General features: G+C 43.4%; 1 protein-coding gene across 1 annotated transcript in view; it reads right to left on the bottom strand.

Annotated features, from left to right (window-relative positions):
* The window catches only part of AGBL2 (AGBL carboxypeptidase 2), a 45,279-nt gene that overhangs the window by 17,392 nt on the left and 3,364 nt on the right, over positions 1–24,523 (bottom strand). The window contains exons 5-10 of the mRNA XM_063310500.1: positions 24,242–24,430; positions 22,168–22,275; positions 19,861–20,011; positions 15,301–16,080; positions 12,840–12,999; positions 10,673–10,799 (exon numbers count right to left, since the gene is read on the bottom strand). Of these exons, the coding sequence (XP_063166570.1) occupies positions 10,673–10,799; positions 12,840–12,999; positions 15,301–16,080; positions 19,861–20,011; positions 22,168–22,275; positions 24,242–24,430 (1,515 nt within the window). The remainder of the gene's footprint in view (positions 1–10,672; positions 10,800–12,839; positions 13,000–15,300; positions 16,081–19,860; positions 20,012–22,167; positions 22,276–24,241; positions 24,431–24,523) is intronic.

Here is a 24,523-nt window from a genome sequence, read left to right on the forward strand (position 1 = left end):
AACACTCAGATAATGTTTGCAAGGCTCAGACAGACATCTCCATAATTTACTGAACTGTAAGGAGGAGGAAGAGATAAAACACAATGTGACTTGCAAGATTCTGTTATTATAACCAATCTCAATAAAAGTAGTTGTAGATACCTGTGGAGTTGATTTCATGGCCTGGTCTATCCAATGCTATTTCCATACTAAACTCTGGCCTGAAACCCAGCTGAAATGGGTCTAAGTAGTCCACTTCCTCCATCTTCTAGAGCTGAAACCTAACTGCCCTCTCCACTTTTTGTTATTGTTTGTTCATTCTGTCACTTCTGACTCTTTGTGACCTCATGGACCAGCCCACGCCACAGCTTCCTGCCGGTTACTGCCACTCCCAGCAACCCCAAGGTCACCTCTAGAATATCATCCATCCATCTTGCCCTTGGTCGGCCCCTCTTCCTTTTGCCCTCCACTCTCCCTAGCATCAGCATCTTCTCCAGAGTCTCCACTACCTTCCCTAAAAAGGGAAGGTGAGAGACTGGATAATAATTGTCTAGAGCTGTTGGGTCTAGTGGTGACTTTGTATATATATATATATAATTTTATTGAATTTTTTAAAAAAACATAGTAAAACTGATACAAACTAAACTAGAAGAAAAAAGAAAAATAAAAGTATAGAAAGTACAGAAAAAAGAAGAAAAAAGGAAAAGAAAAAAGTAGAAAAAATTTTTTTCAACAAAGACAATAAAAAAGTGGCTTCCAACCTTCATCACACTGAGCAAAAGCTAATATAATAACTTTTCACCCTCTTTTAAAGTTACAAATTAAAAAAAAAACCCTCTTCTCCCCATAGCGTAAATGTTTATCTATACGCAGTCCAGAAATCATCATCTGTTCAGTCCTGGTTCAGCAAAAAGTCCATTAAGAGTTACCAGAAATATCAAACAAATAATTTATTGCTGATCAAATAGTCCAACTTTATATTCCTTCTTTTTGCTTTTCACAATCTTAACTTTTAAATCATTCCAATAGCATCGCAGGATTTGATCTTTCATCAATCTTTCAAGAGGAGTCTTCAAAGCTTTCACCAGCCTACTCTGTAAATCCCATAAAGAGGCATCATCCAGGATTCCTTGTTGCAGCTGTTCCATGTCTAGACCCTTTTCTTGATTTGTCTTTTGTATTCCCATTGTCATGCGCTGCCTACTACTGAGTAAAACACAGACACTAATTCAGGGAAGATCAGGTTCTGGTTTATTTCAGCATAGTGCATAGCTAGAAAAAGCTGAGAGTGAAGGGAGCGCACCGGTGCGGGGTTTAAATAGCCCGCGCCGGTCAGCGCCCCCCCCCACCTTGGGTTGTGTCATCCCCCCAAGTCCTGTATGCTTCGTTGCCGGTAGGTGAGGGGTCGCGGGGCCCCTGCTGGTGCCCTGGGCTTCGCTCATAATCGTTTTCTTCCTCCGGCCGGTGATTGCTTTCAGCTGGGCGATATCCTTTGCGTTCCTGCTGACAGCTTCAGGTGTGCCTCGTGATCCGCCCTGTCTTTGTCGCTCTTTCTTCCCCCTTTGTGTTCTCTTGACTGGTTTTTCCGGCCGGGGTCGTTCCCTTCTCCTCGGGGTCTGTGTCTGTTGTTGTGCGTCGCTTTGCTTATCTTTTAATTCCTTACTCTTGTTTCTGTGGTATTGTTATGTGTGCCGTTGTGCTGATGCATTCAGCTCAACGGTGCTCATGACATACTGCCCCCCTTTCGAATGGTAGCCCCCCCCCGGCATTCCGGTTTTTTCCGGGAGAGCTGTCAAAAGTTTTGTTTTTTTTTTTGTATTTCCCGCCAGAGTGCTTTCACCCCTCCCCTTGCTCCGCCCTCTACCTCGTTTCCATCTTTTGGGTGTGTTCCGAGTGCGCATGCCTCGACCACACCCTGCGAGTGCGCATGCCTCGACCACACCCTGCTTGTTCTTGCTCAGTTCGTCGTGAGAGGAGGCGTGGCTGGTCGGGTGCTGTTTCAGCTCCAGGTAGGATCCTTATCTTTTTGTTTTGTTGATTGTTTAGTTTGATGTTCGTCATGTTGTCATGTGTGCATCCTGGCCATTTGCCCCCTGGCGATGCACCTATGACCAATCTTCCCTCCCCAGTGGGCCCGGAGAGGGTGGGGGGAGGGTGAGTCTCAGGGGGGAGGAGGTCTACTCAAGTTGCAGGCTTGGGGGGTCCCTTCCCCTGGGGGCAACGCGGGTGGGGGGGGGAGGCCCGAGGGGGGAAGTGTGTCCTAGGGGCCGGTTCGGCTGGGCGCCCCTTTGGTTTGTCGGGGTACATCGTGTGGAATGCTCGGGTCAGGTCCGGTGCCTTGACGTGTTGAGCCGCCACCCATTCTGGGTGGGGGAAGTGTTTCCATTTCACTAAATAGTATAGTGTGCCCCGTTGATGGCGGGAATCGAGTATTTCTTTTACTTCGAAATGTTGTTGGCCGTCGATCATCACTGAGGAGGGCAGAGGCATGCTTGGGTGCCATCGGGAGGTGGTTGCTGGTTTCAGGAGGCTGCTGTGGAATACCGGGTGGAGTCTCCTTAGATTGTGCGGCAGGTCCAGGCGTACTGCCACCGGGTTCACTATCTGTGTTACTCGAAGCGGCCCGATATACTTAGGCCCCAGTTTCTTCGAGGGTTGAGGTGATTTCATGAATTTGGTGGATAGGTAGACCATATCCCCTGCCTGGAATGTCAGTTGCTGGCGCCGGTGCTTGTCGGCCTGTTCTTTGTAGGCAGACTGTGCTTCCTTCAGCGCTGCCGTGATTATTGGCCATGATTCCGCTATCTTCCGTCCCCAGTCACTAGCACCCACTTGGGGTCCCGGGGGTTGCGGTAGCTCCGGTATGGGTACGAACTCGCGCCCGGAGACTACTTCGAACGGGGTTTTCCCTGTACTCGTGTGAACGGCGTTATTGTATGCGACTTCTGCAAACGGAAGCAGGTCGACCCAGGCTCTTGTGGTAATTGGTATATGAGCGTATGAATTGTTCTAGGGTGGCATTGAGGATCTCTGTGGCTCCGTCCGTCTGGGGATGCCAGGCTGTGGATAGGGCTTGTTGGGTCCCAATCAGTTTTAGAAAAGCCCGCCAGAATTTCGAGGTGAATTGTGTGCCCGTCGGTCACGTGTACGGGACATCCGTGTAACCTGTACACATGTACAAGGAAAAGTTTAGCCAGCTGCTGGGCAGACGGGACTGATGAGCAGGGGATGAAGTGTGCTTGTTTAGAAAAGTAGTCTTTCACCACCCAAATGGTTGTTTTCTTCTGGCTGGGTGGTAGATCTACTATAAAATCCATGGAGATTTCCTCCCATGGTCGGGAGGGCTCCGCCACCGTTTGTAGGAGTCCCGGGGGCTTACCCGGTGCCCGTTTGGCCATAGCGCATATCGGGCAGGATGCTACGTAGGCCTTCATGTCCCGTCTCAATGCGGGCCACCAGAATTGTCGTCGTGTTAGGTGCAGGGTCTTTTGAAACCCGAAGTGTCCCGCTTGTTTGCTGTCGTGTGATCTGCGCAGGATCGCCTGGCGCTGCGAGTCCGGGACATATATTCTGCCGTCCCCCCATGCTAAGTCCTGTTCCATTGTCACCTTGTTGGGGTTTGCTAGTAGCCAGGGGTCGGTTTTGAGGGCGGCGGTGAGGTCCGCGCGTATTCCTCCTGGCAGTCGCGGGTGGTGCCGTCTGGTCGCTGGTTGGCTTGCCATCGGTTGAGACGTGGGGTTGAGCTGTTTCTGAGCGCTGCTCCGGGTGGTCACTGCCATCCCCAGCTGGGAGGCGGATAGGACCGTCCCAATCATATCTGGGACGGGCTCTTCGTCTTGGGGCAGTCGGGAGAGGGCGTCAGCCAGGAAGTTCTTTTTGCCCGGTATGAACTTCAGTTGAAAGTTAAAGCGGCTGAAGAATTGGGCCCATCTGACCTGTTTCGGGCTGAGGCGTCTGGGCGTCCGGAGGGCCTCGAGGTTCCGGTGGTCTGTCCAGACCTCGAATGGTTGGGTGGCTCCTTCCAGTAGATGCCTCCATGTTTCTAGCGCCGATTTTACCGCGAACGCTTCCTTCTCCCATACGTGCCAGCGCCTTTCCGTCTCCAAGAATTTCCTTGACAGGTAGGCGCATGGCTTCAGGATTCCTGTAGGGTCCTTTTGGAGCAGTATGGCCCCCAGGGAGAAGTCTGAGGCGTCGGCTTGGACCACGAACGGCTGTTCTGGGTCCGGATGTGCGAGGATTGGCTCCATGGTGAACAGCACTTTCAGTCTGTTGAACGCTGTCTGACACGCGGGAGTCCAATTTAGTACTGTCCCTGGGTTCTTGGCTCACCGTGTGTCCCCAACTCCTTTAGTTTTGAGGAGGTCTGTTAGGGGGAGGGCTATCTCCGCGAACCCCCGTGCGAATGACCTGTAGAAGTTCACGAAGCCGAGGAAGCTTTGAAGTTGGCGCCTGTTACGTGGGCGTTCCCAATTCACCACCGCCTCGACTTTTGCGGGGTCCATTTCTATGCCTTCGCCGGAGATTCGGTACCCCAGGTAGTCTAGGCGTGCTTTATGGAATTCGCACTTAGATGGTTTGGCATAGAGTTTCGCCCTTCTTAGCTTCTCGAGGACTTGCCTGACTAGGGTTACGTGTTCTTCGTGCATCTGGGTGTAAATGAGGACGTCATCTATGTAAACTAGTACCCCTTTGAACATGTGTTCATGCAGTACCTCATTGATGAGCTGCATGAACACTCCCGGGGCCCCCGCTAGTCCGAATGGCAGCACCTTGTACTGAAAGGCGCCTAGGGGGCAGTTGAACGCTGTTTTCCATTCGTCCCCCTCCCTGATTCGGATCCTGTAATAAGCCTCGTGAAGGTCCAGTTTGGAGAATACTCTTCCCATGGACAGGTGGGCGAGCATGTCTTTCACGAGGGGTAGGGGGTATTTATTGGATAGGGACGCCGCATTGAGGCCCCGGTAGTCGGTGCAGAGCCGTAAGGTGCCATCTTTTTTCTCTCGGAATAAGATAGGCGCTCCGACCGGTGAGCATGCCGGCTCTATGAAACCCCTAGCCAGGTTTTTATTGATGAACTCCCGGAGGGTTGTCATCTCCTTCGGGGTCATCGAGTAAATCTTCGGCCTGGGTAAGGGGACATCGGGAAGCAGCTCAATTCTACAGTCCGTCTTGCGGTGGGGGGGGGTAGTTGGTCCGCCTCCTCTTCCCCGAAGACCTCTGAGAAATCAGCATATTGTTCAGGTAGGTCTTCTGGGGTTGCTGTGTTGTCCTGGGCTGCAGCCTCTGCCCGTCCCACTGTGGGGTTGATCCTGCCCGCCGGAACTGGCGCCCAGTACGCGCCATCGTCGAATTGGAAGGTGCGGGTCTTCCAGTTAATGCGCGGAATGTTGGTCGCGAGCCACGGTATTCCTAGGACTATGATGGGCCGCCCTATGTGGGTTACCACAAAAGATGTTCGCTCGGTGTGGGTGCCCATTTGCAGGGTGACAGGCTCGGTCTGCGTCGTGGCTGGTTTCCCTCCCGCTGTTGAGCCGTCCAGTTGGTGGAAAGCCAGCGGTGTGGGGAGGGGGAGGCAAGGCAGGTCGAGCTTGGCGACTATGTCGGGGTGGATCAGGTTCTTGGAGCACCCCGAGTCCACTAGCGCCGCGGCCATGGTGGCTCTGTTGCCGAAGGAAAGCCTGATTGTCCCCATTATTACGGAGCTTTCGTCGCTCTGTCTATGTGTTTCGCGCCCCTGTCCCACCGCCTGCCTCGCGGCGCGTTTTAAGGCAGGCGGGGAGCGTTTCCCGCCAGCCGGTCTGGGACTTCGGCATCCTCCCCCGCCAAGTAAGCGTCCCAAGTCTTCGTCCGGTGTCGCTGTGGCTCCGGTCATCCGGCGGTGGGGGGGCGGCGGTGGGTTAGTTGGTTTGAACGTCGTTTTCGGTGCGGGTTTGGGAGCGCTAGTTAGTGTTCGGTTGGAGAAGCAGTCTGCCGCTTTGTGCCCCATTTTCCCGCACTTCGCGCAGGGTCCGCGAGCAAACTTCTTCTTTTGGTACGTGGGACCGGCCGGCCCCAAGTGTGGCGCGGGTACCTTTGGGCTGGTGCTTGTTTTGTCCTCTGCCGTCGTCATTAAGAAAGTGCGATGAGCGTGTTCCGCTCTCCCCGCTAGGTAGATCCAGCCTTGCAGTGTCTCCGGGTCATCCCGGTAGAGTGCCCATTGGAGTACCTCGCGGCTGAGGCCCCTTTTGAACATCTCTAGCAGGGTAGTCTCGGACCAGTCGTTAATCTTCCTGCGAGGGCTTTAAATTCGAGGGCGTAGTCCGCGACAGTTCGTGCGCCCTGTTTGAGGGCTTGAAGCGCACTTTTAACCCTCTCCTTGGCTAGTGGGTCCTCAAAATAGTGCTTCATCTCAGTGATGAAGGCGTGGAAGTCAGAGAGGGCGGGGGAATTGGACTCGTACATTTGGACGTACCAGTCCGCCGCCCTGTCTTGCAACTTGATTGCCATGGCTGCGATTTTGTCCGCTTCAGAGTCAAAGGAGTGTCCGTGCCGCCCCATGAACTCCCTGGCATTCGTGATGAAAAACGACAGCTTTGCGGGGTTCCCGTCGAAGAAAATGGGGAAGTCCTTTGGGGCCCTGGTGTTCGGTGGATCCCCTCTTCGCGTCCCGTCCCATGGCTTCTTCCGTTGGGGAAGCTTGCCTGTTAGCATTTGGCCTATGGGGGTGCCAAGACCCGCTCGGGGTTTGAATAGGGGTGTGTACCTGCACGGGTATGTTCATGTGAGGCATGGAGGACATCAGCGACTGCAGCATGGTCCCAAGGTACCTTAGTTGGGCCTCCATGGCCGTGAGTCTGGCTTGCGTTTCTCGGTCCAAGGTCCGCGCCGCAGCTGTGATTGGACCGGTCAGCGTCTCCGCATAGTTGGGCCACCGGTGGGGGTCAGGCGTTTCCGTCCGCTGGTCAGCTCCCTCGACTTGGGAGCGAATCGGCTGGTTCGTCCCTCCGTCCTCCACCGCGTTTGTTGCAGTTGGGCTGAAGCTCCACGCCTGTGGCTGGGGTGCAATGTGGGGCGGGGAGGTCTCCGCGGCTCTCGGGAGGTATGTTGCTCCCTCCTGTGGTCGGGTCGCCTCCGCCTCCCTCCGGGGGCAGGGCTGAGGCTCGGGATGGGCCGGGAGGGTGTCCGTGGCTCCTGGGGTCCGCGTTGCCTCTGGCCTCTGTCGGTTCTCCTCCGCCTCTCGCCGTGCGGCTCGCCCGTCCTGGCTGCGACGCGTCGGCTCCATCGCTCTCCGCTTGTGTTCTTCTCGCCGTCTGTTCCTCCCGCGGCTTGTTGTTGTCCGGTGGGGCTTGGCGAGGCTGAGTTTATCACTCTCAGCTTTATGTCATGCGCTGCCTACTACTGAGTAAAACACAGACACTAATTCAGGGAAGATCAGGTTCTGGTTTATTTCAGCATAGTGCATAGCTAGAAAAAGCTGAGAGTGAAGGGAGCGCGCCGGTGCGGGGTTTAAATAGCCCGCGCCGGTCAGCGCCCCCCCCACCTTGGGTTGTGTCATCCCCCCAAGTCCTGTATGCTTCGTTGCCGGTAGGTGAGGGGTCGCGGGGCCCCTGCTGGTGCCCCGGGCTTCGCTCATAATCGTTTTCTTCCTCCGGCCGGTGATTGCTTTCAGCTGGGCGATATCCTTTGCGTTCCTGCTGACAGCTTCAGGTGTGCCTCGTGATCCGCCCTGTCTTTGTCGCTCTTTCTTCCCCCTTTGTGTTCTCTTGACTGGTTTTTCCGGCCGGGGTCATTCCCTTCTCCTCGGGGTCTGTGTCTGTTGTTGTGCGTCGCTTTGCTTATCTTTTAATTCCTTACTCTTGTTTCCGTGGTATTGTTATGTGTGCCGTTGTGCTGATGCATTCAGCTCAACGGTGCTCATGACACCCATTTTGGTGATCTCAATTTTGTTGTCTTCCATGCCTTCAAACTCTATAATGTCTATATCAGGTAGAAGTTTTTTTTTTTAAAATTCTTATCACCTTCTAAAAATTTATCCATTGAAATCTGTATCCTTTCTGTGATTTTAATTATTAATATATCAGTCAAGTTATCAAAAAATTCTTTAAGATAAGAAAAGGTTATAGACAGTTTAGCCATTTTAACTCTTTTCTGCCTGGTCCTTTACTTCCCTCTAGTGTCTATTTGCAACCTTCATCAAGCTTCAGTTCCTAATATGGGTTAGTTCCATTTCAGTTGTTTCCCACAAGTATATTATATAATTATATACTTGTTTTAAGTTTTTACAGCAAAAATAACCAATATTTCAATTCTCTCTGGTTTCCCAATCCATTTAAAACTTTCTTAAATCAAAAATCATTTTTTTCTTTGCTTTTTGCCAATTTTAAATTCTTAAGTCTCTGTTTAAAATTGCTTAAATACAAAGAAGGTAAAACTCACCAAGTGTCAAATTAAGCTTGCCATTTTGAAAGTCTGTAATATCCATAAAGTGGTTAAATTGAACATTTCTGAATGTGATTAGAAAGTGAGTTTGGCTGGCTTAGCGTCCTTATTAAAGGCTCCGCAGATGCTGACAGCAAAGATGCTGTCCCCCTTGGCTGCTGGCACTCAAACCCACGGGAAACTGCTGTTTTATGGCCTCCTCACAAGGAGCTGCCATTCAGGGCACTTGTGGGCAGTCTCCTGTTCTCTCCTTCTCCAGAGAGCTTTGAAGGACCGGTCTACTCACTGGTTTTCATTCTATACAGCAGTCATCATCTCTGCTCATTCAAGGAGACGTCTTCAGTCAGCCATGACTCACAGCAGAAGCCAGGTCCAGTGATAACTTCTTGAGGAGAAGGGACACCAGAGCCTCCTTCAAGACTGAGGAAACCACCTGCTCACTCAAAGAAGCCAACACCACCACATGGAGCCAACCATAGGTCACCTCCTGGGCGGCTTTCATCATCCAGGAGGGACCTGGATCTAGCAAGCAGGGATCTAGCAAGCCTGCAGACTAGAGAACCCTGTCTACGTCCTTGGGAGTCACAGATCAAACTTGTTCTAGATAATCCCACAAGACCTTGCCTTGGGCACCTCAACTGGATCTGTCCAGTCAGAATCCAATTCTGAGTGACTGTCTGCCAGATAGCAAGAATATTCCTCACAGCAGCCCTGCAGATGGTCCTGTGACCTGTCCATCCCAGCAGTAACTAGGTTGCCTTAAACAGTGCTGCTGGGCGGCTACAGGCAAACAGAGTAAGAGCAGAGAACTCCCAAACTCTGCCAAACTATTATGAACTCTTTTTAAAACACTTCTGCTTGCTATACTTTTTGGATAATGCTTGCTTGCTTGCTTGCTTGCTTGCTTCTTTGTTTACTGTATTTATTTATGGAATTTATATCGCTGCCAAACTCAAACATGAGTGGCTGACCATAAACCAACCAACCAACCAACCAACCAACCAAACCCCATAACCAACAATTTCAATTAAAATCAGTAGAAAACCCATAGTATGTCTGTAATCAGGAACTCACAATTATTGCCCTCCTCCTAACAGGAAATCCAGTCATCCTAGCCGCAATGCCCAAGGAAAAAACAAGTTTTTAGTGCCTTCTAAAAGGTAACAGGAACAGGGAGAATTGTATGTCAGGGAGGGGGGATCATTCCAGAGGGCAGACACTGCAGCAGAAAAGCCATGCCTCCTAGATCCCATTAGGTGGCATTGTTTTAAAAAAGGAATCCAGAGTGTCCACCCTGTTAGAGCATGCAGGATGGGCAGATATCACTGGAGAGAGGTTGTCCCACAAATAGCCTGGTTCTGTGCCATGTAGGCTTTATAGATGATAATCAGGTCCTTAAATTGCACCTGGAAGCCTATGGAGAACCAGTGAAGCTTGTGAAGTAGTGGTGTTACATGGACATACTGAGGTATACCCATAACTACCTAGACAGCTGCATGTTAACTAAGACAGCTGCTTTCATACCCACAGAATCTCCCTTATAGATGTGTTTTGTTGTTTTCTAAGTCAGTCTAGCAAAACTACTCAGGTCTGCTAAACACGCACTTAAAAACTGCTCTGCTGATTTCAACATCTGTAGCTTCTTATTTCACCTCTGTCTGATGGAGATTAGGAAAATCTCATTTTGCTCTTTGTTTTGGTGGGAAAAGGTATAAGCTGTTTGTATCACAATAGCTGCAGTTATGAACAAAAGTTGCTTTCTTGTTGAAACTTACTTTTTCTTATAAGCTTGCATATCAAAGTTTGCTATTTGTGAGATGTAATGCCACCTTGACATAGGTGATAAAAGTTATGGGCACTTATTGTGTTATCATTAATATATAACTTCCTGCATTCTTTTGAGAACATTTACATACTGAATAATGTTAAAAGTTGTATTCTTAGTGATCATATGATTTCTGGCTACAAAGTCTTGATAGTAAACACTTGTTTATCCCATATTAGGTATAAAACTAAACATGCTCTCTTATCTTGCTGTTCAGTGAATTTTCAGTTCATGTTTTCATTAATTCTAGTAAACAATACTAACTTATTATACATCTCATCCTATATTGTTATATTGTTTGTTCATTAAGGTTTCTGAAAATACCATCCTAAGAATAAATGCAGCTGTACTTTTTCCATATAGAAAGCTCTATGTCCCATCAGCCTGGATTATCTCTAGCCCTTTTTAACATATACTGCTTTGAATAGAAAAGAGATGTGCACTCGCCTAGTGTTGATCCACTGAACGTAGATTCCATAGTATAACTATTCAGTATTCCCATTCTCCACATCACAACTCGCCCAGTTCCTTCTTTACACTTCTGAACTTGAAATTTACAGCTGTTGAAACAAAACTGAACATCCAGATTGTTCAAGTTAAAATTATTACAGTATTAGAGATATTTCCTTGTTAAAGCATTGTTGGATCAGGCCAAATAAATAACTAACAGCAGTCCATCAGATGCATTTAAAAAAAAAAACACTCTAAAATGCAGTTGATTGAAAGCCAGTTTGGTGTAGTGGTGAAGGTGCTGGCCTAGAAACCAGGAAGCTGTGAGTTCTAGGCCTGTCTTAGGCATGAAAGCCAGCTGGGTGACTTTGGCCAGTCATTCTCTCTCAGCCCAACGTACCTCATAGGGCCATTGTGGTGGGGGAAATAGGAGGAGGCAGGAGTATTAGGTAAGTTCGCCGCCTTAAGTTATATATAAAAAAGGCGAGATAAAAATATATTAATAAAAATAATTTCTCAAATTACAACCTGTATCTTCTAGGGATTGTTGGCACACAGCGTTAAACCATCTTGTGATCTGCTTGGATTAGCTTAATGTCAAATCAAATACCATTCTAGATAGAAATTCTGGGCTAGCAAATCAGTGTTTCAGAATATTATTTGTTATGCTCTAACATTGCTTCTGATTGGCTACATGAAGTTTGGCAGTGGGCCTATAGCTATAGGAACAATTTTTTAGAATAAACATCTTCAAACAATATTTATAAATAGCCTCTAAATAATATCACATTCTGAGCTGGAGCACCTCATTCTCTAACATCTGGCAAAGTGCACACTTCCTTTCCCCACCACCTTAGGTTTAGATTCTGCCGGATCTTCAACTGCCATTGTTTTCCAGTCAACATTCAGGCCCATGTACATTTTCCAAACAAACAGTTTTCAATTAATTCCATCTTACAATAAAAAAGAGAGAGGAAACGTCACTACAACTTGCAATTTGTGATATTCAACATTGCTTTATCCTGTTCATTGCTTTTTGAAAAGAAGTACACATATACAGAGAGGAAAGGTAGAGGGACCAATCTCTGTTTCCTAGAGGAACATTTTTTTTCTTCCTAGCGTTTTTCCTGCAGATGCAGGGTCTGCTTTTTCGGATCAACTGAATGTCGATCCATTGGTTGCCACAGGAATTGATCGACTGGCTTGTTGCCTGAGCCTGACGTTGTGGGCCGAGAGGGAGTGACGGGCCCAAAATCACCCAGCCAGCTTTCACGGCTAAGGTGGGACTAGAACTCACCATCTCCCAGTTTCTAGCCTGGAGACTTCACCACTAGATAAAACATATAATGAGGACGTAACTGCTTCAAAAGCATTTTGTCATGAGTAAGGATGGCGAGCAGAGGGCTCCCATCCAGACTGTTAAGCGCATGCGTAGCACTGAGGAATTGGTCAGCCATTCAAAGAGACACAGATCGGGACCGCCTTAACCTTTGGGGTTTATGTCTGGGTTTTTCCCACGCTTCTTCAGTTTGTTAGGATTCCTGTTATGTATAAGCAATAAACATTAGAGACCAGTTCCTTGTCTCAGCGTGTTTCCTGGCTGTTAGGACACATTTCCTGTGTTGACAACAGTGAAACGCATGGCTTCTTTTTTGATAAGAGGTATAGCTTTAATTTTATGTTTAAGATTTGCATTAATTTACCTGGTTTCTTCAAAATAAAAAGTTTGTTTGTTCACTTTTGCTTTTATGACTTTGTATTAATATTTTTGTTGTCTATTGAATATTTGTAAAATGTATGAAAAATCAATATCTGTAAACCACCTATAGTCCACAAGGATTGAAAAAGTAGGTAAATTGAATAAATAAGTTTCTGTTCCAAATAACCTCAAATTTCACCATCAGATCAAAAGAAAATGCTTCTACATTCATTATACTAAAAATGGCACAATAACAAAAATACAAGTCAGAACATGTAGTTTAATTAAGCGAGCAAAATTCTGGGTATTGTGATAAGATTTTTTTGGAAAGAAAAGAAAGAAAGAAAATTTCCTATCATGAGAAGAAGTCTGAATGAAATGGTGTCGGTGAAATTTAGAGAATTTATAGTGAATTAATGAACATACTGAATTATAGGTTGCATATAAAATACACCCAGGCCTCACCTTATCAGGAATATTCTTGCTCATCATAAGAGGAAAGATTCGTTCGTGAAGTAACTGATCTTGTGCATATTTGTTGTTACAGCCATACATGAAGATATTGTTCTTTCGACTATGCCCGTGGATATCGCAATACAGCAGGACTTCACGTTCCTCTAGGACTCTTTCGGAGAAGGGGTACAAGACACAAGTGAAGAAACCGAGATCCAAGGAAACATCTGAATGTCTGATTTCATATAAACAAACATATAAACAACCATACTGTGTTGTTTCTTCTCCCCACTTGTGTGGCAGAATTCCTAACTGACTGATACATCTTTAGCTAGATATAGTAGTTATTTAGAATAAATGGCTGGCTGATTCTAGGCTCCCTACTAAAACTGGCACAATAGCTGTAATCCAATACACTTCTAGCAAGAAAACGAAAGCACAAGAATGACTTTAGAAACAAGAAATAAAAGAAAAAAACACTGAAAGATTCTCTGGCACTTTGGTCAAAACTGACCAAACATGAAATGGGGATAGCCCTTAAAAACATGGGTGTACCAGGCCATTTCACCTGCTTATTGAAAAATGTGTATGATATCCAGGAAGCAACAGTTAAAACAGAAGAATATAGAACAGCTAACTTGAGAAAGGAGTGCTCCAAGGTTGTATAGCATAGTATAGCTGGCTGGGGAATTCTGGGAGTTGAAGTCCACACATCTTAAAATGGCCAAGGCTGAGAAACACTTTTGTATAGTCTTACCATGCAAGGGAAGCGGTGGCGCTGCGGGTTAAACCGCTGAGCTGCCGATCGGAAGGTCGGCGGTTCGAAACCGCGCGGCGGGGTGAGCTCCCATTGTTAATCCCAGCTCCTGCTCACCTAGCAGTTCGAAAACATGCCAATGTGAGTAGATCAATAGGTACCGCTTCGGCGGGAAGGTAACAGCGTTCCGTGAGTCATGCTGGCCACATGACCCGGAAGTGTCTATGACAACGCCGGCTCCAAGGCTTAGAAACGGAGATGAGCACCGCCCCCTAGAGTCGGATTCGACTGGACTTTACGTCAAGGGAAACCTTTACCTTTACCTACCATATTTATTTAGCTCTATGAAGGCTTTATCATGAGAAATGCTAAAATTACTGGTATCAATATCAAGATGATACCACTTTAATGGCACAAGTGAGGAAGACTTAAAGAATATCTTACTGAAGATGAAAGAAGAGAATGCAAAAGCTGATCTGCTAAGATTATGTCAATAAGTAATGCCATCCTAATGTGATATAGGTAGCGAAGTAGTAACATACTTCATCCTTCTAGGCTCAGATATCCTTAGGGATGGTGACCGAAGCTATGAAAAAAAAGATGTCTGCTACTGGGAGAAGTATGCTAAATCTATATAAAATATTAATGTAGAGAAACATCACACTGCTAACAAACTAGCCTATTGCCAAGGCTATGGTTTTCCCAGTTGTAATACAGTGGTCATGAAAGCTGTACCATCAGAAAGGTTGAACAAAGAAAAATTGATGTCTTTGAATTGTGGTGCTGGAGAAAGTTGTTGGGACAACCATGGAGTGCAAGAAGAACAAATCATTCAATATTAGATGTAGTAAAATCAGTCTGCTCATTGGAAGCATTAATAATGAAGCTAAAGCTTAAATATTTTGGAAAGTATAATGAGAAGGCAAGAGGCACTGGAAAACTTGATGCTTGAAAAAAAATCAAAGGCAAGCAAAAAAATGAGGATGGCAGAAGACAAGTAGCTGGTTACAATAATTGATGATACAAGCAGGAGCTTACTAAACCCAAAGAAGAATTTACTAAGAAATCCTGGCAAAATAGTGTTCATCAGGTCACAGTGCTGGAAATGAAGAATAATTGAACAGCGACAGCAACAGTGCATGTAGAGCATATGGATGCTTGCTGGATGCTGTCCCTGTCTGGTATGTTGTGGCAGCATTTTCAGATATGCTTAGAGTGTGTGATCTTTTCTGTATTTTCTACATCTGTATTATACCCTCCTCTTTCTTGCAGAACATACATTGGATGAGCCAGCAATTTCACCAGATAGCAGTGACGTACTTGAGGATCCAGTGTCAATATCCAAGAGTTTAACAGTGATACCATCATACAAAATTGCCTTGGAAAATTGTTCCAAATTGAAAAGCTACTGTGGGCAGTTTCATGTGTACACACAGCACTTTCTCAAACCCATTCCATAATATTTCAGCATGCTGTATATATTTTTCCACTTATCCCATTAATGATTTTTCTTTCTGTATCCCAGCAGCCTGCCTCCCACATGCAATCTAAATCTGGTATTCCTATTGTTGCAAATTATTTTTTTCAGAACTGTTTTATGTATACACACACACACACAGTGTATATGTGTGTGTGTGTGTGTGTGTACATATATACTGTACATACAGTTCTTAGTATGCTGCTTTCAGAAATTTCATATAAATCTCTGTCACTTACCTCTTGATCATGGCCCGAGTATACCAAATGCAGGGGAAAGATTCCTTTAGTTCTGTCCTGTAGTTTCTGTTTAAGTCTCTTCCTGCCAATGAGCAGCGATAGTTTCCCACAATAACTCCATCTGGGTTCAGCATGGGCACAACTTTGAATATGAAGAGATCTCGAAGGAGCTGAGCATCAGGAGCATCACTCAGGATAAAATCTAAAAAACCTCTCATCACCCATGAACCATTTGTTTCCCCAGGATGGACTCTAGCACTCAGTATAATAGCCTTTTTTGCAGCAGCAGCACTGGTACTTGTGGCTGGATTGGTAATAGTGAGCAGGTATACCGTGTTTCCCGCTAGACTGTTGCACAGAGGGCGGAGTTTGCAATGCTGAGAATAGAGTGGATTGCTTACCAAAGTCAAAAGATACTGTTGGAGATCTGAATAGGTATAAGGATAGAATTGAGCAAAGTAACATGTGTCATAGCCGTAAGGAAAACACACTGTCCACGTGAGGCAGTAGAGGGTTTGTCCATCTTCGGTGTTGTATTTATAATACTTGATATCATTACCCATTCTCCTCCAGCCAATGCCCTGAGACTGAGCATCCTTCTGAGAATACAGGAGAGGCTTCATCCCCATATTGTAGAGGCTTTTGGCTTTCATCAGATTAACAATTGTGAAGCGGTAGGTTACATCTTTTCTAGTATTCTGTACTCTGAAGTAGTACCACTGTGTGTGCTTGCTGGTATAAAGATCCGTCCGCAAAGTGAGTTCATATTCATATTCACCTCTGAAACACAGCAGGGAGAGCAAAGATGCATTAAAAGCCAGCAGCAGCCTCTTCCCCCAAGAAGAACTTACAGTAGTAGCATGTCCTACAATCTTATTTAAAGATAAAGCAGAATGATTAGTTTTGTTATGGTCTTTCTCTCTGAGAGAGAAAGGTTTAGCAAAAGTTCAGGGATACACACTTTCCATCAACTTGTTAATGTGGCATATGGTTTGTTGTTTGTGTGACATATGTGGCCTTGGCCAGGTTCTATTTTGGGAAAATGGAGTTTTAAGAGGTGAAATTAGTGCCTTAAGTCTTGCTGGTCTAGTATTTAGGTGATGTGCTTCATCTGGAAATCAAGGTGGCTTAGGAAGTCTTGGCAAACATTATTCATCCTTATTTTCTTCCATTCAACAAGGAAGGGGATGAGTTAAATGTATATGTAAGGTGGAAAAGAAGTAAGAAGAACATTCTCAGAACAGTGCTAAGATGTAACAAAGACAGCTAAATGGCTCTCTGCAAAGACCACATGGTGCTAATGGTTTCCCTAAAAATCTGATAGGGAAGCAGTGCCTTTCTGGAGTGTCCACATGTGAAAATACCACTTATGTTCCACCTATATACAGCTGCAGGCAAAGTTTAAAAACCATTAGTCAAACTGTGAATTTGAATAAATCCTGAAGTGAACAGAAGCTGACAAAACCTCTACATCTTTCTGCAAATTTGAATACTTAATATTTATGTGCAATTTTTTACAGATAATCTTAAAGAGTGAATATGGCAGGTGAAGAAAGTTGGTCAATATTTTCTAACACCTCTGTTGGCAGAAGGAACAACTTCAGACCTCCTTCACCCATTCTTCTCCAAATATACCTTGTGGTTGTGGCCAAACAGCTCAATTTTTGTTTCATCAATCTACTGAGCCCCAAAATATTTCAAGGATTTTCAGGGATGGTAGGTTGAAGTCTTCCACCATCACAAGCCTGGGAGACCCAGCCACCAACTCTGGACAGAACTGAGTTGCTCAGGCAAGGAAACTGCTGTGCAGCAGGAAAGCCAGTACAACAGCAGAAATCCCAGCTCCTCCCTAGAGTCCAACTTCACAATCAGGAGTTTACATCCAGCCATCTCTGGAGCAGCACTTCTGACAGTTGCAACAGTCTCTTGGATAGTAATAACCCCTCCAACATCCCTGTCTTTGGGTTGCAGTTGACACTACACCTGAAACTCATGGACCTAACTCTGAGGATAATGCCTCTCCATGCCCCTCCAATCTCAATGCTTTACAGCAGAGTTTCGCAACCTTGGCAACCAGCATGGCTGGCTGGGAATTCTGGGAGCTGAAGTCTGCACATCTTACAGTTGCCAAGGTTGAGAAACCCTGATATACAGTATGCTAGGTCAGCCCTGTCATCTGTGATAGGATTCTGGGTGAGGGAGGGCTTATTACAGGCCACCCTGGCACTTAGTAGTAGCAGCTGGAACTCAGAACTGTGGAGGATCCAGTGCCCTGGTATTGGGGTTAAGCCCAAGAAAGAATCATACCAGGCACTGAATACAACTTCTTTGAGAATGGCTCATCCCCTGGCTCCCATCATATCTCCCTCTGCCCCTCTGTTCACTTAGGGATTCACTGAAACATGTAATTTGACTGGTGGAATGGGGAGCGAAACCTTTGTATGCAAATGCATCTGCAACTAAAAACAGTATGGTTTCTTATGCCTGTCGTAAATAATTCAAAGGAAGCTAACATCTTGGGTAAATACTGCTGAAAGAAACGAAGTGCGAACATGTAAAAGTATTGTTATGGCTGTAGCTGTTGGCTAACTGTGGTTTAAAAGAAGTAATTGCAAATAGCCCTGTATGTACTATTAGGAGGTTCAAAAAGGAGATGACACTGTGTTGGTATATTAGAAAAGATCCAAAATTCACAGCCACAAAATAATAAGCAAGGTTTTTAGTTCTCCAGAACTCTTAATCACTCTGAATGTTAAGCAAACCAACAGAGGGAGTGAGGAAGAAGAGTGAGAGATGAGAATTAGCTGAAGATACCTTAGATGCAGGCATTTCTCTTACAATCTGATATGGAGAATCAGATCTGCTACTGTATGGAATGCTTCTATGCTGATTCCCTCTTTTAAAAAGTTACTTATTACTATTGCAGTATAACTATTCCAATGTTCTCTCATCCACGGAAGTGAGATGAAACCCAATTATACTAGATCTAAAGCTTTGTATCACTTACACAAATTAATTGTTGCAGCATGTATCTCCATGCAACAATGCACTCTTTTAATTAGATTGGCTACCAGCTTAATTTTAAAATGGAATGTTTTGTGGGATACTAATCAGGAATTGAGAGAGAGTAATACAGGTAAAATTATGGACATTCAGATGGACGTACATATCCTTTTCTTGCCCAGAAGCCCATGAAAAGAGTTAGCAGAATCTTTGCTGGACCTATGTACATTCATCTCCTTCACACTTTGTCTAGCCTGGAAACATTCCGTGTACTATCATGAAGATTTTTCTCTGGCCCTGGACAATTCATTAGAAGTAACTAACGTTTTGCTTCAACCTGGGATACTTAACACTAGAAATCAGATCTGTAAATAGTATAACGCCTTAACGTTATATGATATTGCCAAGATGCTAACTTGGCAATAATAAGCAAATCAGGACAAGATCAGTGTGGAGCTTGTTGCAAGGATAGCTGAACTGGAGTCTTACTGAGGAAAAAAAGAGTCCATGCACACATGGTATAATGGGGAGAACTAATGCTACTGGAACTAAAAACATAATTTTGGTGTGCCATTTCAATTTACACAGATTTACTGTGAGGAAAATGCATCTCTAATACCTTCTGTTAATACTGCTGCCTATTAAATTTTACTCCTATTGCATCAACAAAGCATCCAAGAACAATAAACTTTGCAATATACCTACAACTTTCATCCTTACACTCACTACATTAATTTTATTAGTAAGTACTCAGTATAAAAATATAACATATCTTCAGATGTTTCATATGTTTTACACTTGGGTAAAAACTGTTGGGAACTCAGCAGACTAGTGTTATTTTATGGATGCTGGGAATAAGATTAAATGCTGAATGTATAAACAATGCATATACTAAAGAACATTCTACAGGACTGGTGTAACAAACTTGCAAAACAAGGAATCTTTTGAACCTTAAAGAGCAAGTTATGTCATTGGAAAATTGTTAGGGTGCTTTCAAACTAGATAAGAAGCTCCAAGTATAATCAATCAAAACACATTATGTAGCCTGTTCACGTTTCCCTTTGGTTCTCTTCAGATCATATATCTTTCGTCCTTTTACCTTTCCCTCTTCAATATATTTTTTTTATAGAAAACATGGAAGGGTTGTAAATGGAAAATGAGTTCTGAGAAACAAGGTTATTTCATAGTAAAAATTTGTCTAGGAACGCATTTAGCTTTTAGGATGCTATAAGAATTGTTTTAAAGTGTCATGAAAGAGTTGATCAGGTGCCTCACATTTGTGCAGAGAACTGTATAAATTAAAATATCTGGAACAATTGATTATATATCAGTTTACATTAAAACTGATGATAAAATAAAGTGCATCTGAAATGTGAAGCATCTCTATCAGGCACCTGATTTGTAAAAATAACAACAATAATCTTAGCACTGTGAATGTTAACACAAGAACATATAATGCCTATCAACTGATTATCCTAGCCCTTAATTTAAAAAAAATGTTCTCCTTTTCTGGTCCCAGTTTCCTGCCTTGTATGATTCCCAGCTCTTCTTACTCACACCCTGACTGCCTTCTGGAGATTCCCACTTTCAAAGCGTGATTCAAATAGCAGTGTGGTATCTTCTGGATCTTTTAAGCTGACCGCAGCTGACTTGATAGGTTCCCTTGACCCTCCAACTCTTGAACCAATAAAATAGGTACCTGTAGTTGCTGCAGAAGAAGAGGAATGGCCGTCAACATCATAGATTTGGTCTCAGCAACTAGATCTGTGTACCAGTCCCAGCGGAATCCATTATTAAAATTACTGACAAACACTAACCTCCCACAGATAAGTAGCAATTAAAACTGCAGATAAGTAAGGTGATTTCAATTTGCCCTTCAGTTCTGCTACTTTCTAAAAACTGAGGAAAATTAAAAACACCGTACAGTACTCCTCTAAGTTTCCTCAATAATGACTAAGAACTAAACTAGATAGTACATGCAAGGCAATGTGTGTGACAGTCCCCAAACAAATTATTCAGATTTAAAGCAACTGTGAGAGGCTATGGTTGAACAGCAGAATAGTGAAGAGGTGCATAACTCTGCCTTCAACAAACATTTTTATTGTAGTTTTCCACCTCATGCTCTTTTTTTTTCCTTTGAAAGAAAAGGCTGATGGATAAGCACTTTGGCATCTTTGATAAAGAATCTGAGGTAGGGTGAGGAGTTAAATTTAAGCAGTCCAAGTCCCACTCAACCCCTATTTTTTTCCCTGCCTCCCTCTTTCTTCAAATTAAACTCTTTTAACATTTTTTTGTCCCTCACTTCACATCATTTGATTGCTAGCATAATGCAAGAAAACAGCAAACTGTGTGGTTTATTATTTTAAGCTGAGAAACTTAAATGTACTGCATACTCCCTGAGTTTGTAAAAAAACATTTCATTTTTGGATAATCCATTTTGTTTACACAATGACTGGCACACAAGTAGTTCAGTTCACTGTTAGAAGGAATGCTAATGATGATGATAGATTGATATATAGGTACAGATATACTGTATGTAAAGATATAGCTTTTCTTTCACTGTCTCTGAACCCTCATATCTCTAAATATAACATCTACCTTATCCTTTCCAATGTCAAACTCTGAAAACTTGGTTCTGCAAGTTAATACTCATTATGATATTATTACATTTTCCTTGTAATTCCCAAAATAGTTTTGGAGTCATTCTTAGCATTTTTATATGTTTAATGAATTGTGAGAAGATAGGAGTGATGTTCTTTTTTCAACAAGCCTCTGACATTTAAAAATCACACATAAGTAATTCAGTCTGTCTACAGACAGTTCTCCTAATAATCCCCTAGATCACTTGTTGATATATACTCAGCAATAAGATTCAGCTTTCTTATATATTATATTCTTAATGCAATACAACAATGCATAGTTCATGGATTGAGAATATGCTTAGCTTAGAATCTTCCAAGATGGAATGTAAATCAACTTATATTTATTCACAGAATTTAAAATCCAGGCCAAATCATATTTTGATAAAAAATAAACCATACATGTAATTGGTAATCCAGCATAATTTACTTTCCTTTCTAGTGTCCCATAATCTGTTATCTATACTACTTTCTTTCTCTTTTTAATTCTAATTCACAGCTAACTCTTGTCTGTTTTGCCTTTTTAATTTATAATTCCCCATTTCCAAGTTTCTCTTCTGATTTTATCAACAGATTCATTCTATTCTATTGAATTCATTTTCCATCATTCTCTATGGCTGCCAATTTCTCCATTCATTCTTTTCTTAGAACTGATACATGCATTTAAAGCATCAATCTATGCTGTTTTAAAAAATAAAGGAAGATAACCTTTCTTAAGTATAAGAGAAAGCAATGCATATGGAGCATAACTTTCAGCTGATACATTATTTGGCTTGTAGGTATGTGCTAGATGTTGTGAAGCTGAGAACCACTATGAAAAAAACTATGATAATTTTTAAAATGTTACAATATGTAAACAAATTAATAAGGCATAGATTTATGCTCTCAATTTAATGTAGGATTTTATATAACTAATTTTCTACAGGTGAAGGAATTCATGTAGAACTGTACATGAACTTACAGTAAATCATTAAAGGCAAATTCAATAGTTGATACAAAGTTATAATTGATTATCATTACACTGAACTACCAAGCAGTTATTCTAAAACAAGCAAGGTGCAAATCTAATGTTTGTAGACATATACATACACTCAAATATACGGTACATGGATGCTTTCGAAACTAAAATTAAGGTATTTTTCAACCTTTACAGAATGTTCTCAGCCACTGACTTTACTAATAGGCATCTTTTTAGAATGTAGAATCATCCCATGTGTACAAATACCTGGATCAATGAAATAGACAACAGTTCCAGAATTCTCTCCAACTACTTCCGGTGTAAATTCATTTCCAGTTGGCTGATAAAAAGGTTCAGGTTCAGGGGGAACCCATTCTAACAAACAAGCAAATAATGACATGCACTTATTCTCACTGAGATTTTGAATCCCTAATTAAAAATTAAATACTTTCTCTTTACTCTGGTTGGCTCCCTCTTCCAAGACACTTTGCAGTATGATTTGCAAGCATGCAGAACAGATTTTAATACTGATTTATTTGCTGGAAGAAACAATGAATGAAATTGGCACCTTAATCAAATCCTGTAATAATGAAAGTAGGTGAGGCAACAAGTGAAAAATGGGAAGGGCTTATTGATTTATTTAAAATTATACATATTTGCATCATTGAATAAAAAATATTTTCTGCTTCCAGGAGTGGGCACGTGCCTTCAAGAAGTCCAGATGCAGGGCCAAACAGTCACAGCAGACAGGATGCTCATATACTGAATGTATTTTCCTCTTTCAGTGAAAATCAATTGTTCTGAGCCAATTAAATACACTAAAACACGTATGTACCTATTCAACCATTTTGTCATCAACTAGGTATTTTAAAAATCTGAAAAGGTGTAAAATACATACCACTCTGGATATTTTTCATTTATCAACTTTTTGAAAGCTTAATAGATACTTAAGAGTCTGTTTCAAAGCAGTTTGCTATTGAAGTCCAATACTGTAGTTTGCCACCAAATTTCAGTGCTAAACAAGATAGACGGATTTTGACTGCAAATTCAGTGCCAAATGAAGATGGTGCTCTGGAAGTCACACTAAAGCTTCAAGGAAATCATAAGATCCAACTCCTGCTGTAACCGAACTAAAGGTTTAATGTTATGTTTTAAATTAAAAATTGGGAATATTCTCATTATAGACCTATAAACTGGATTTATTTTTTTTTATTTTGAGTATGAAAGTATTCTGAAAAATGATTGAAAATACAAATAATACAATTTTAAATACCTATTTAAAAAGCTAATTAAACATAAAGAAATAAGCCTGGCAGAAAGAAAATCAGCATGATTTCCAAACGATTAATCCTATCTCACCATCCTTCTTAAGTTATTTGAAAATTTCATCAGGCACATGAATCAAAATGACTGTCAACATGGTATATTTGGATTTGACCCTGTTGGTATTATATATCTGGATTTTTAAAAAGTATTTAGCAACATTTTTCATCAAAGACTGTTGAGTAAACGTAGTAGTCATAGGAAAAGTGGGCCTGTTCTCTTACGCATTGCTATCTGGTTACAAAAAAAACCCCACTTCCTCACACAGCACATAATTAACTTGCGGAATTCATTACTAGAAGATGTAGTAATAGCCCCTAGCAGGATAGGCTTTAAAGTAAAAAGGAAAAGGTTTCCCTTGACATGAAGTCCAGTCGTGTCCGACTCTAGGGGGCGGTGCTCATCTCCGTTTCAAAGCCAAAGAGCCGGCGTTTGTCCATAGACACTTCCGTGGTCATGTGGCCAGCATGACTAAATGGAACGCCATTACCTGCCCGCTGAAGCGGTACCTATTAATCTACTCACATTGGCATGTTTTCGAACTGCTAGGTTGGCAGGAGCTGGGACTAGCAACAGGAGCTCACCCCATCACGCGGGTTCGAACCGCTGACCTTCGGCTCGGCAGCTCAGCGGTTTAACCCGCAGCGCCACCACGTCCCCAGGGTTTAAAGTGGGATGAGATAAATTAATGGAAGATGGATCTATTAATTACTACTAGTCTTGAATACTCAATATTACCTCCAGGTTCGGGGTAGCTTGCCTCCAAGTACTAGTTGTAGGGAAACAGTGATGGAACAGGGGCATATCTCTATCTCCTACTTTTGATCACCTGAAGCATCTGGTTGGCCATTGTGAGTGCTGGACTAAGATGGACCTTGGTCTGACCCAGCAGGGCTAAATCCATGTCGTTACGTTGTCTTAAATTTGCAGAGTTATTTCTGGAGTGATTTGCAGTCACATGCAGCAAAATTCTATCCATGCAATACATACATTATCCCCAACATAAGACCCAGATTACCAATGTGGGAGATACGATCCTCAATTACTTCACACTCTATTGGCCAGAGTGGGGTTAATTTTGAATTTCTATCTCTAGGAAGAGAAAAAAGATTCCGAGGTTCCCGTAAGCGCAAGGTCCCAGGGCTTTCTAGTTGGTCAAGCATACGCTGTTTACTTTTCAGAAGTGCAGTCTCCATCACTAGTGAACCTGCCAACAAAAAAACATTTGCAATATGCTACTACTTTCTTTGCAGATGCTCAGTGAAAGTTTTCCATTTTCATTATCTCTTGCACAACAGGT

The sequence above is a fragment of the Candoia aspera genome, chromosome 1 (assembly GCF_035149785.1).
Source record: "Candoia aspera isolate rCanAsp1 chromosome 1, rCanAsp1.hap2, whole genome shotgun sequence".
NCBI classification, from domain to species: Eukaryota; Metazoa; Chordata; class Lepidosauria; order Squamata; family Boidae; genus Candoia; species Candoia aspera.